This window comes from Penicillium coprophilum, assembly GCF_028826855.1.
Source record: "Penicillium coprophilum strain IBT 35676 chromosome Unknown utg000005l_segment0_segment0, whole genome shotgun sequence".
NCBI classification, from domain to species: domain Eukaryota; kingdom Fungi; phylum Ascomycota; class Eurotiomycetes; order Eurotiales; family Aspergillaceae; genus Penicillium; species Penicillium coprophilum.
Genome location: NW_026622724.1, coordinates 656,208 through 669,115, shown reverse-complemented (window position 1 = coordinate 669,115; position 12,908 = coordinate 656,208). Strand labels below are relative to the sequence as shown.

The window sequence follows — 12,908 nt, the reverse complement described above, 5'->3', positions numbered from 1 at the left end:
ATACGGCTCATATCTCCGCTCCGTTCCCGTTCCGCTCCGCTCCCGCTTCAGTTCTACGGCCCACTTCGAATAGCACACGACACAGGAATTGTAAATAGTTACAAGTTTGCTCGGCAAAATTCCTGGTGCTTTTGTGGGGCACTCAAAGCTAAATTGGGACGTTCACGATCTGCTTACCCAAATGCTTTCTGTGGAAGTCATACGCCAAAAGGTGAGATTGGGTTTCGATATTCCCCAGGCTTTAGATACTCGGCACATTGAGGTCATTCTCACGAAGCCATAGGGTATCCCTGTCAGCAATATCTATGTATATACCGACTGTTTCTTCTATCAGCTGCCGGAGGGATGTCGTGTTCTATGCTTCCGGGTGGCAAGATATCATGTCTTAACAACTAAGGTTTTTCATGCTTCCTGGAAAAATGAGAGGTTACTCAAGTAGGCTTCGGATTTTTTGCCGTGCAAATGTACGAAATGAGCTAAAAAATAGAACTTTTCCTACTCATCATCCCCCCAGCTCTCAAACTCACTAAGCATACTCTCGACGATAGCCCATTTGTCCAATCTTGCCCTGTGAACGAAATCGTCCCCAGTAAACCGAACAACACTCATGACCGCCTCCCGCAAGTTGTTCAATTGGCCCTTGATATGCTTTACTTCGTCAGTGTCACTGTCCGGGCCTTTTGCGCCTAGCATTCGCCCCATTCCTCGAAGATGCCAGTTACCAGGCCCGCCCAGTCCAAGACAGGAGATAGTCGCGTATACAACGGCTTCGGTCTCGAGCGCTGTCAAAATGTCAAAATCTGAGAGGTAGAGACCATAAATCGCGAAAATCTCGTTGAACTTGACGTCTTCCTTGTGGGCGCCCCAGGTATCGAAAATCTTAGGTAGAAGAGATGAACCATATATCGCGTTGATAGTCTTTGTACCTCGATCGTATATTGCCTGCACGTCCATGTTTTCAGGTTTCCTGGAGCCGAGAAATTAGAAAAAAAAGAAGAATATCGTTTTATGTCTTCTTCCCGGTGTCGCTGAACTAACCACTTCTCATCAAGTGAGCTTTTCGCGGACTTCGCTTTGACGTTTCCTTCGGCCTCCGCCAACGGCATCAAAACGCAAAGCACTCGCGGAGCTCCCACCAGGGTAATAAGCTTGAGAAGAATATCCCGAAATTTGATTGAAAGCCGATGCTGAGCGTCCTCAGACGAAAAATGAGGATCATGTCGAGTCAGGTAGGAATAAAAGTTGCCCATGAGGTCGGTGGATGGTGAGGCAGCTAAAGTTGCAGCCTTGAGAACGAGAAGAATGAATATCACATCAAAGGGTACTGGGATTATCGCGACTTACAGTAACTAATGTCCATGCCTGTTCTCCAATTTCCTCGGGCACTAGTCCCTTCATCTTCTCACAGAGTGCATGCCATTCATTGTCGGTGTGGGTCATTGCGATGAAAAAGTTACAATGTTATGAAGATTGATGGTTAAATTAACTTTGAAAAGAATGACTTTAAAGAATTGAATGGACATAAGCAACTAAAATACCTGTGTAGTTCCTCTGCTATTAGGCTTACTAGTAGGTAGCGGATATAGGAAACGGGAGCGGATCTGATGTCAGACATCCGGCACAATTCCGAATGACATCGGTCAATACTCTTCTTCATCCCTATCCGGTACACCGCAGGCTGAAGTTACATAAATAGATTGAGGATCAACCACTTAGACAACTTCTAATTTGCACCGGCAAGGCACCGGCAAGGCACCACCAAGTTGTAACTTTGGTACACTGGTGGATGCTTGAAGCGGAAGCGGAGTTAAAGATGGGAAAAGGCCCATACCATTCGTTCCGCTGTCTCAAATCCATCGTTCTTGTGGTTTCTTTCCAATCAACGCCGGTAGGTGTTATAGTCCTGAATAGATGATAAAGTGAATTTGCCACTTGGAAAATCAGCCTTATAAACGGTCCTATGGTCTTGGCAGATCACCCGTCATACACATCGATCATATTCACTTCAACTTACACACTTCACAAGCCTTGTTCAAAAAATGTCGGCCGTCAAGAGATTTGCTGATCTTGCGAATACCAAGATGACCTTAGGGTTTATTGGACTTGGGCAAATGGGTATAGTCACTTATTCCGGCACCAACGAAGCTACCGCCCAGCAATATGAACCGCAGCTAACCACAGGCCGTCTCGGTGATAGGATATCCTATGGCGAAAAATCTTCGCTCAAAAATGCCCCGCTCAGACAACTTGGTCATCCTCGACATCAATGAGGATGTTATGTCTCGATTCGTCAAGGAAACCAAAGAACCTCACCGCAGTGATGTGCAGGCCAATACATCATATGTGGAAATCGCAAGTAGTGTACGAGATCTGGCTGAGAAATCGGTAAGTGGTGGTGATTTTGGCTCGTTTACCTAGACATATTCATGTTAATCATCACGGTAATCAGAACATCATCATCAGTTGTCTCCCAACTGTGAAAATCGTCCAAGACACATATTCTGCCATTACCACGAAAGGCGCTTTGCCTCCTTTGCAAGAGAAACAGGAACGTTTGTTTATTGACTGTTCGACTATTGATCCTCCATCCTCGAGGCAAATCGCAAGCTCTATCCAGGATGCTCTCGCAAGCCACTACGTGGATGCACCTGTATCTGGAGGAGCAGTTGGTGCCCAGGCGGGCACTCTGTCCTTTATGTACGGTACCCCTGTTCAGTCACCTGAGTTCATCAACCGCGTAGAAAGTGTTCTTCAATTGATGGGAACCAAGGTGTGGCATATGGGAGGCCAAGGTTGTGGCGTGTCCGCCAAATTGGCCAACAATTACATCCTGGCCATCAACAACATTGCCACATCTGAGGCCTTGAATATGGGCCGGGCGTGGGGCTTGGATCTCCAGAAATTGACTGAATTGATTAACTCTTCCACGGGTCACTGCTGGCCGATGGAAGTCAACAATCCTGTGCCTGGTGTGGTCAAAAATGCTCCTGCTTCCAATGGATATGAACCCGGGTGTCCTGTGAGCATGATCAACAAAGACTTGGGTCTTGCGATTGCTGGAGCGACGGATTCAAAGATCCCACTTTTATTGGCAAACACAGCCCGCGAAGCCTACGATGCAGTCGATAAAGACCACCGTGGACGGGACTTCTCGATTGTCTATCAATGGCTTCAAAACAAGGGTTCGAAATAGACTCATGTTATCTCCCTTTTCTCGGATATGAAAGCAAGGCCTGCTGATAGTTCGAATATGAAGGAACTGTTCTGAATCAAAATAAAAAATGGAGAGGTCCAACCTAGGTATCAATAGTGCATGCTAACTAGCGGTGGAAGGTAATCCCCATTCAAGGTAAAGATACTATAGATGTTTCGAAGTAAAACTACAAATACTTATTGAGGGAACTTAAATAAAGATATACATCTTTAGCCACATAGCAGGAGGCTAATATAAGTTTCCCATTACAATGTTTCGTCACCCGCTTCTTTAGCATAACTTATCTTACTCCTAGACCTTGTAGAGCTTTAATTTGCGCATTTGAATAAGATTAAACAGAGCTGATCAACTCAGCGCTAATTCCAATCCTAAAAACAACCTCTATAGTGACAGTTCAACAGATGAGTATCAATATACCTTTGCTGTCATTGGCCTCTACCAACCCAACATCATGTAGAGTTCACACATTTCACGTAAAAGAATTTGGTCTCGGACCTTGCCACCAAATATCTAAAAAGCTTTCGGGGTCTGGCCAAGCGGAGTTAAGGACTTCAATCCCGCCATCCGCTACCTCCGCGTTTCTGGTCTATGTCTCGGCATCTGCTCTGGGATATCAACATATTAACGCCAACTCCTATTATTCCTATATACAGCACACGTTGTTCATTTCCCCGCATATTTGCCATCGCCAATACTAGCCCCCAGGAAGTTCAACCCACTTCTCCGCGGTTCTCCCTAAAATCTTAAATCTTCGCCAATCGAATCACCTGTGTATACGAATTCACTTTTGTGACCCCTCAGTCCAAGTAAATCTGTCAAGACAGCCGAGATGTGTACGTAGGCTTGCTAAGCGCGACGTATTTATTCTCTTTAGAAGATGTTCTAGTTGTTTTTCTTCATACGAATCCTACTCCTCTCGTACACCTCCTAATCAGACAACTACCAGATCAGAGGCATTATTGTTCATCAAGATTTCTACTATGTCTCTAATCGAGGAGAAAGGACACACATATCATTCATCGGACACGGAAAATGATCCTTATATTAAGGGCGAGCTTACCGCGCAGGGGTATGAGGATCCGGATGAAGCATTGGGAGATGCAGAAAGGGCAGCTATCGTGTGTTTCATCCTTGCATCTCTTAGGGCTCAGATGAACTATCTCTATATATATCTGGCCCTTCGATGTCATGGTTTCTAACAGAGATCAAAAACATCACAGGACCGCAGGCTGCTATGGAAACTCGATTTGCACCTCGTGCCGTGGTTGAGCCTTCTTTACCTGGTTTCGTTTCTTGATCGGCAAGCGCAAAATAATCTCTTCGTAATTGGGGGAAACAACTAACATGCTCCTAAGAACAAACATCGGAAACGCGAGACTTGTTGGCCTCGAGACAGATCTGAATATGACAGGCGACCAGTACAACCTCTCGCTCACGATCTTCTTTGTCTCATATTCAGTCTTCGAGCCTCTCACCAACGTCCTCCTCAAAAAGATGCGTCCTAGTATCTTTGTTCCACTCATTATGATGGCATGGGTATGTGATATACCCTTATTCTCCCCCTTCTCTATCACCTTCTAACCTATGCCCTAGGGCCTTTGCATGACATTTATGGGCTTTGTCCACAACTACTCCGGACTACTAGCGGTACGGTTCTTCCTCGGTCTCTCCGAGGCTGGCCTATTCCCGGGGGTAGGCTACTTACTCTCTTGTTGGTACAAGCGATCCGAATTCGGTCTCCGAATGGCGATTTTCTTTTCAGCAGCCGCCCTAGCGGGTTCCTTTGGTGGTTTACTCGCAGCAGCTATCGGTAAGATGGACGGTATTGGTGGAAAAGCGGGATGGTCGTGGATCTTCATTCTCGAGGGTTTACTCACGTTTGTGATCGGCATTGCATCGTTCTGGTGTGTTCACGATTTCCCCGACCAGGCTCACTTTTTATCCGATATCGACCGAAAGCGTGTGCTGAGGAGGCTAGCACTAGATCAACAGGCTAGTGCTAAGCACGAGGAGTTTAAAATAGGTTATCTCTGGGCGAGTCTCAAGGACTGGAAGACCTATTCTGCGTGCCTTACGTATATGGGCGCTTCTGGTTCAGTCTATGCTTTCTCGCTTTTCGTTCCCACTATTATCTCTGAATTAGTGAGTTAAAATGTGCCCTATTTAGAGATGTTAAACTAACAATTCCCCTCTTACTTTTCTAGGGTATTTATCTTGATCTTCGCTAATGTGGATAAGGCTACCTTCGTTTGCTTACCGTTTTATTTTTCATTGCTACAGGCTATAGCTCTATTCGTGCACAACTGATGAGTGTCCCTCCCTATGCCGCGGCCGCGGTTATGACCGTGTCCGTTGGATTTATTGCAGACCGCACACGGCAACGTGGTCTTTGTAATATGGCAGTCTCGCTTTTCTGTATAGCGGGCTTTGCCATAATAATCGGGTGCAAGTCTCCCGGCGCAAAATACGCAGGTGTCTTCCTTGGAGCCATGGGTATTTACCCAGCGATTGCGAACACAATTTCTTGGACTAGTAATAACACCGAAGGTGAGGCATATCATTCAAATTCCTAGCTTATCAGATATCATATCACTCTACCATGAACCACTGACTCATACTTGCTATCCAGGCGTATATAAAAGAGGCATCACACTCGGGCTCGTGATCGGCTGGGGAAATGTCAACGGCATCGTTGCGTCCAATATCTATCGGAAACAGGACAAACCACACTACTATCCCGGCCACGGGGTAGTGCTTGGCTACTTGACTCTGTTTCAATTTGGCGGATCCGTGATGCAGTATTTCCTGCTACGTCGCGAGAACGACAAGCGCAGACGTGGGGAGCGCGACCATGTGATCGAGGGCATGGATCAAAGTCAAATCGACATGTTGGGTGATAAAAGACCGGACTTTATTTACACGCTGTGAAACAACAGGGCCAGTCAGATGGGTTACGAGTGGGCGCTCAGGCCATGCTCCGTATGTGGAGTTAGGCTGCTCACATCACAGGGCAATTCAGAGCGCTCAGTTTGACTCAATGATCAAAGAGGGGCAAAGGGCAAGCACCAAAGTCGAAGGGAAAGCCATGTTGCGCGGACTAAATTGCGATGTCATGTGAAATACATAGTAACAATTCGAAGCCAGCATTAATATGACGCAGACCATGCTTAAAAAGTGGCAGTGTATTGGAAAATATGAGAACTCCCGAAAAACAATTAAGATCGTCCCAAAACATCGTCTCTAAGTATAATACGCGCTTAGATTCATAAGAAGTGCAAAATATACACGACGCTGAGAGCATGTGGTCGTGCCTTTCCTCACCTGAGATGTGGAACGCGTGCACTTGCAAGCAGAAGATTCACAATGCTCATAATACCTTCACCCAAAATGAGACCAGATGCAAGGACAACGATGGTCGACGAGGCGGCATCTTCTTTTTCAGACGTCTGCTCGGGTGATGTTAATGATCTTTGCCCAACAGGCAGTTCAGCCTCTGTAGGAGATCCCATGCTGGTGGAGTCTCCATTGGGGACTTGGTGGTTGGCCCTTGATTTGGAGTGCTTGCGTGACCACCACCATGCAATTATACCACCAATAGCCCTTGCTAGGGTGAATGAAGGCTCGTTGAAGATACCAACGGCAACAGCAATACCGCCAGGGATCCAGGCTCTCCAAGCAGGGGGTTTCCCGTTGCGTGCAAAGGAAGGAGACGCAGCCGCGATCCTCAGAGCAGTAAGGAATGCCCACACGATACCAGCAATAAAGGAGGCTTGTCCAGCCATTTTCGGCAACCCTTGACCAGTCACAAGACGAGCAGTAAAGATCCAGACATATGCGGTTGGTGTTTGAAACATCTCGCCCGGTATTTCGTAGACGTTCACGTACAATTTGTACACGGCAGTTGATAGAACTGCGCCAACAACACTACCTATGATCTGTCCATAAAACTGGGCCTTGGGGCTTGCGCCGAGTAGATGGCCGGTCTTTAAATCTTGCATCATGTCACCAGCTTGCAGGGCTCCAGACTCGGAGACTGCACCCGCGAGCAGGTTGGTCACTAGTGCAGTACGTCTGGAGAAATGGGATGCTGGCGTGGCGAGTGAAAAGAGAAGTTGCGTCAGCTTGCTGATACCCGAGACTGGATTGAGGTCAGTTTCGCCAAGAGCCCGGACACCCATAATGGACAGAAGCACTGCCAGCAGAGTGGCTAACGCCGATAGAAAGGGTGAGATGATGTCACCAAAGGCAAAGTGCATGCATACGACATTCAGGAGAAGGGTCAAGGGAAGCAGGATAACTACTGTACGAGTTGAAATGAGTTCAGAAGGCGGTGCATCTTCCTCGTCCTCTTCTTCGCTTGTAGTTATTTGTGTGTGGTGGACGTCATCGTTTTCATGAGATAAACGGTGAGACTCTGCCTCCAAAGCAGAGTAGTTGATATAAGAGTGCGGGGAAGATTGCAGTTGAAGTGCAATCCACTGACCAGCGCGAGTGGAACGGACCCAGGCTATCCATATTGGGGAGTTGTTCATGATGGGCTTGATCACCAGCCACCCCAGACTAACAAGCGAATCGGCAAGCATAATCGCTAGCGAGATCCAGACAATCCATGCTTTACTGCCCTCTTCCTCCCAGCTATCCACAGGGCCGGGAGCCCAGCCGCGGGTCTTGGCCAGCGGTGATAGGACGCCCCAACCTAAGACTGCCCCGAAAAGCATATGCATGCACGTTGATGGGCCCATAATAATACCTTGACCGATATATGCGGGCGACGGGTTAAGAGTCCACAGCCAGTTGCGTTTCATGCTCGCACCAAACAGAGGTATATCACGGACTAGAGGGACGAAGTAGGAGAAAAGAGTCTACTTTCGTTAGCATGAGGTTTGCAGAATCCAATTTTGGGATATTCACATATACACCCGACAGTGTAAACGCTCCGACCAAGAGGCGCATCTTCGAGCGCCAATCTTGCTCCTTGGAAGCTTGATCTTCAGCATCCTCATCTTTCAAGAGGCGTGTACCTTCTTGCCATCGTTCAGCAGGTTCGGCCTCTGTACTCAGAATTCCGGAGCTCTCCGGTGCTATGATCTTTTCTTTGCTCCCAGAACCATGCAAGACCTTGAGCATCAATGCCGAGGCGGTGCCGCTCGGAAACCGTAACTTCTCCCGGACAATAACCTCTTTTCGCAGCGGAACTGCAAATACTACTCCAAATAGACAGACTCCTAGACTCCAGGTAACTAACTTCCAAAAACCGAGCTTCAGAGGGCCTCCTTCGCCCTCCCCGCCATCACCTTTGGGTCCATCTTCGCCAGGTTTCAACAGGAACTCCAAAGCAGGGATGACGCCAACAAATCCGCATCCAAGTGGCATAGTTCCCACTGCCCCAGCGACCGTTTGTATCAATACATTCTCAATCGGTGTGAAGGGGAAAGACAGGTACTTGGATAGAACCTTGAAGACCGAAAAGCCAATCAAGGCCGAGGGCATGGCCATTGTGCTGATCCATCCTGTCTGCAAGCCAAAGTAGGTATTCGAGAATGTGATGAGTGCACCGATAATAAGACCGACGAGAAGTGAGCGCGAAGTGAAGCTCTGAGGGGATGTGGCGGGAGCTTGATGGTTTGTTGTGGGGTCATCGATGGGATCTATAGGCTGCTGGTCCAAAGACGACCTTTCCACAATTCGGTGGCGCTGTTCAGACGCATTGCCGTCCATACTGATGGACTGATAATTCATGGGACCGAGCGATCAGTCATAGTGTAGGTGAATGTTGGGGGAGAAGTTTAACCTCGGGGGGTCTGGCGGATTGATAAGCGTTCGCTGATTAATGCGATTTCTCGATAAGATCACCTGACGTCACTCTCATTATCGGCAAGTGTTTTCTGTCATTGTATTGAATTGAGATTATATGCATACGTTAAGGAGATAATATAGAACTTGAATATCCCGAGAAAGATAATTTGTTAAAGACTTGAAGGGTATGCCCCATCAGGATGCTGAGCCAATCTACAAAGCAACAAGTTGGGAGACAGGCCTACAACACAGAATGCTCCACCCAGCAGATGATTAACAGGCTCTAGTTGAGGCGATATTCTGTACCTGCAGGCTGATTTTCGAGTACTTCCAGTTGCCTCATCTGATCTTTAAGACAAATAGGAGCAAATGCAAAATATACAATGAATGTTGAAGCTTATCTGGCAGCACCAGTAGCGGGGTCTAAACCTAATTGGGACCAAGGCGGCGGGATCTAAACCCGAACAGGAACTGTATTGTTGGACCTGGCTCCTTCCAAGGTTATACCTAGGTATGTTTAATACTCCGGAGTCACAGCCTTTGGTCCTTCCTATTTTATATTTGTACCTTCCTCTTCCTCTCCTTCTTTCTTCTTGTTTTTCCTTTTCATCTTCCTTCCATCCTTCTTTCTTCTTCACCCTCCCATCTCTTCTGTGTTCGTTGTTGCCATTCTTTGATCGTGAGTGTACATTTTTGGAGTCTATTCCTTGACTTTTCACGCAATTGATCTCATATTACAGGTCCTCAAGATGGACGACCAGCCCGACTCTTGCCGAAAGCCTGACAGCTCGACTGTTGTCAGTCATACAAATTCGCGCGCAGATTTCAAGAAAGCGCAACTCGCTGGCGGATGGATACCCGGCATGGATATCAAAGTGGACTACTCGGAGGAGTTTGAATTCGGTGGTTCACTTGGAACACTGGCACTCATGATTGGCTTCCCGTTGCTCATGTGGTACATGTGGATCGGCGCTACCTACTATGATGGGAAGCTACCTCTGCCAAAAAGCGGAGAGACCTGGGCTGACTTTGGGAAACATCTGTGCTACCTGGTTTACACTGGTGCATTCCCGCACTTGAGGGCGTGGCGCATCTACTGGACATACTACATATTTGAGGCTGCATGCTACCTCTTCATGCCTGGATTTAAGTGCCATGGGAAGCCTCTTCGCCATTTGAAAGGCAGATCGCTGGAGTACTATTGCTCGGCCTACACTAGTTTGTACTTCACAATTTTCGTCATGGCCATTCTGCACTGTACCGGACTGTTCCCAATTTACACCATCTTGGATGAGTTCGGTCCTCTCATGTCGGTGGCGATTCTTTCTGGGTTTCTCGCCAGCTTTTTCGCTTATTTCTCTGCATTTGCTCGCGGTGCAGAGCACCGCATTACGGGATACCCAATCTATGATTTCTTCATGGGAGCCGAACTGAACCCTCGTTTATTCGGGATCCTGGACTTTAAGATGTTCTACGAAGTCCGTATCCCATGGTTCATGCTCTTGGGTTTGAGCTGCGCGGCTGCCACTCGCCAATATGAACTCTACGGGTACGTCTCTGGTGAGGTCTTGTTCCTTCTCATGGCGCATTTCCTTTACGCCAACGCCTGCGCCAAGGCAGAACACCTCATCACCACAACATGGGACATGTACCAGGAGAAGCTAGGATTCTTGCTGATTTTCTGGAACATGGCCGGTGTCCCTATGTCTTATTGTCACTGCATTCTGTACCTAGCTAGTCGCCACCCGTCGACATATGCGTGGGACAAAGATGTGTTGACGCTATTTTTTGTGTCCTACCTTTGCGTCTACTGGGTCTGGGACACTGCAAACAGCCAGAAGAATGCCTTCCGCATGGCAGAACAAGGAAAACCAGTGAAGCGCAATACATTCCCCCAGCTACCTTGGCGACATGTTTACAACCCAAAGACACTTGTGACCGAGGAAGGCGATACTATCTTTGTTGATGGATGGTATGGGTTGGCTCGCAAGATCCATTACAGCTGTGATATGTTTTTCGCTTTGTCATGGGCATTGATTACTGGGTTCGACAGCCCCCTTCCCTGGTTCTACCCAATCTTCTTCGCGGTCATGATTGGCCATCGGGCCATGAGGGATATCCATAAATGCAAAGTCAAGTATGGGAAGACGTGGGATGAGTACGAGAAGCAGGTTCCAAACCTTTTCATTCCGGTGAGTTCTTACTGCAACTTTTTGTTAACCTATATACTCACGTCTGACAGTACGTGATCTAAGCTTGGTGCTCTGACTTATGAGCCTCATGATTGTGGTTGGGTCGTTTCCGGTCCACACTGCCCCTTGTCTACAGCAACAAATTCCCCACCACTGCCTTTAGAGCAAAGATCGTGCAGAAATCATCTTTATTTTCTGATGTTCCAATTCAAATAAAGTTGTAGATTACGCTGTGAGGTAGAAGAGGAAATGTAATCGGAATGGTCTACGGGTTTCTGTGACTCACTAGCTCCGGGCCTTCAACCCCACAGTGGAAATTCGACAAGATGGGCGAGGTCCCGTTTTATATTTGATTTTATTTCTCCCCAATTCTATCAAACTGTCTCCGATCCCCCGCCCCAGATCCACAACATGGATCCCAAAATGGACTTTCACGTCAAGCTCTATACATCGTCAGATCTTCTCCACCAGCCCTGGATCTCAGACCTCACACACATGGTGAACGTCAGCTACCGCGTCAGCCACACCACCAAAATAAAGTTCGCCACGACCAAGACCCGACTACTTAGCGACTCCGCGCTATCTGAGGAGCTCGGTCCAGACGGTTTCACCGCGGTGGCGCTTGTTGAAGATGAAAAAGATCAAAATATCAAGGTTATTGGGACCGCAAGTATGAAGAAATGGAAAGACGACGGCCTTTGGACGCCTACCGCCAAAGATGGGCATGATGCGAATCCGGTTAAGGATGAGACTCATGAGACTACCAAACGTTGCCATGAGGATGAGACCGCAGCCAACAATCAATGTGCCGGTCAAATTCCGCACCAACATGCCTGTCCCGGGGATTATGAGTTAGCTGTTGTTGCTCTCCCACCAGACCCACAATACCGGGGCAGGGGCATTGCTGGGCATCTTGTGAAGGCATGTGAAGAGGAGGTTTTGCGGCGGCATCGGATCAATGCCAAAGATTTTTCGTCTCCGGTACGCATGATGATTCGGGTTGTCAAAGAAGACACTGGTGCCTACTGGTTGAAACAGGGGTTCACTGTGGTTGGCAGCCAGAGGTGCCCTAAGGGGTTCTGGAACTCGTTAGAGGAGTTTACCATGTGGGCTATGGTACGAGAAGTATCAACGATATAGATCACGGTTGTATTCTATTATGGCGGTTAGAGTTAGAAAACTACATGTGTCATCTATATATATATCTATATACTCATTTCTCTTTCACTCCAAGTTCATGCAGTCTTTTCTATCTCATTTGTCGCGGCACTCAACGTTGCTTGAGGTGATGTCCCCTCAATTGGAAATGGCTCAGGGGCGATCCGCATATTTCCGTAAGACATGGGCTCTCATTTGGTCCGGGTTTGATCATGAACTCCACAATATGCAGTCTTCTAGATGAATGATCTTGTCGTGGATAATCATGCCAACATGCCCATATATTCTAGCTATGGTGGTGGGGACTGGGTAAATTGTATCTTTGGGGGCTCCAAAGAAAGAAAGGATTCTGGATATTGCCAGTGATCAGATTCTTGCCGTTAATATTGCATTGTGTGTATGAATCTTTTGTCAACGGCTTCTCCTCCGTTGATAACGAAGATGATGGGAGTGGGCTATTGATCGATAATGGCCTCAAAGACATCTTCAGCCTCTGACTCCTCCGAGGCTAATGACTATCAGGAGATTCGACAAGCTCAACAAATTCC

At 47.5% G+C, this 12,908-nt stretch overlaps 7 protein-coding genes across 7 annotated transcripts; 5 read left to right on the top strand and 2 right to left on the bottom strand.

Annotated features, from left to right (window-relative positions):
• Positions 1-495: 495 nt before the first annotated feature.
• Positions 496-1,440, bottom strand: N7500_007830 (uncharacterized protein; the record flags this gene model as incomplete). Its single annotated transcript, XM_056678974.1, has 3 exons — positions 496-967; positions 1,039-1,286; positions 1,345-1,440. The coding sequence occupies 3 exons, from the start codon at positions 1,438-1,440 to the stop codon at positions 496-498; spliced, it is 816 nt and encodes a 271-aa protein (XP_056529346.1).
• A 789-nt stretch (positions 1,441-2,229) lies between these two features.
• Positions 2,230-3,193, top strand: N7500_007829 (NAD(P)-dependent oxidoreductase; the record flags this gene model as incomplete). The annotated part of the gene is made up of 2 exons (XM_056678973.1): positions 2,230-2,385; positions 2,450-3,193. 2 exons carry the CDS (start codon positions 2,230-2,232, stop codon positions 3,191-3,193), a joined length of 900 nt encoding a protein of 299 aa, XP_056529345.1.
• A 1,001-nt stretch (positions 3,194-4,194) lies between these two features.
• N7500_007828 (uncharacterized protein) lies at positions 4,195-4,511 on the top strand (the record flags this gene model as incomplete). Its single annotated transcript, XM_056678972.1, has 2 exons — positions 4,195-4,332; positions 4,359-4,511. 2 exons carry the CDS (start codon positions 4,195-4,197, stop codon positions 4,509-4,511), a joined length of 291 nt encoding a protein of 96 aa, XP_056529344.1.
• Positions 4,512-4,558: 47 nt separating this feature from the next.
• N7500_007827 (uncharacterized protein) lies at positions 4,559-6,142 on the top strand (the record flags this gene model as incomplete). Its single annotated transcript, XM_056678971.1, has 4 exons — positions 4,559-4,750; positions 4,808-5,360; positions 5,495-5,761; positions 5,844-6,142. The coding sequence occupies 4 exons, from the start codon at positions 4,559-4,561 to the stop codon at positions 6,140-6,142; spliced, it is 1,311 nt and encodes a 436-aa protein (XP_056529343.1).
• A 389-nt stretch (positions 6,143-6,531) lies between these two features.
• On the bottom strand, positions 6,532-8,932 carry N7500_007826 (OPT family oligopeptide transporter; the record flags this gene model as incomplete). The annotated part of the gene is made up of 2 exons (XM_056678970.1): positions 6,532-8,076; positions 8,132-8,932. The coding sequence occupies 2 exons, from the start codon at positions 8,930-8,932 to the stop codon at positions 6,532-6,534; spliced, it is 2,346 nt and encodes a 781-aa protein (XP_056529342.1).
• Positions 8,933-9,759: 827 nt separating this feature from the next.
• N7500_007825 (Ergosterol biosynthesis ERG4/ERG24) lies at positions 9,760-11,264 on the top strand (the record flags this gene model as incomplete). Its single annotated transcript, XM_056678969.1, has 2 exons — positions 9,760-11,202; positions 11,253-11,264. The coding sequence occupies 2 exons, from the start codon at positions 9,760-9,762 to the stop codon at positions 11,262-11,264; spliced, it is 1,455 nt and encodes a 484-aa protein (XP_056529341.1).
• Positions 11,265-11,613: 349 nt separating this feature from the next.
• On the top strand, positions 11,614-12,342 carry N7500_007824 (GNAT family N-acetyltransferase; the record flags this gene model as incomplete). Its single annotated transcript, XM_056678968.1, has 1 exon — positions 11,614-12,342. One exon carries the CDS (start codon positions 11,614-11,616, stop codon positions 12,340-12,342), a length of 729 nt encoding a protein of 242 aa, XP_056529340.1.
• Positions 12,343-12,908: the final 566 nt, after the last annotated feature.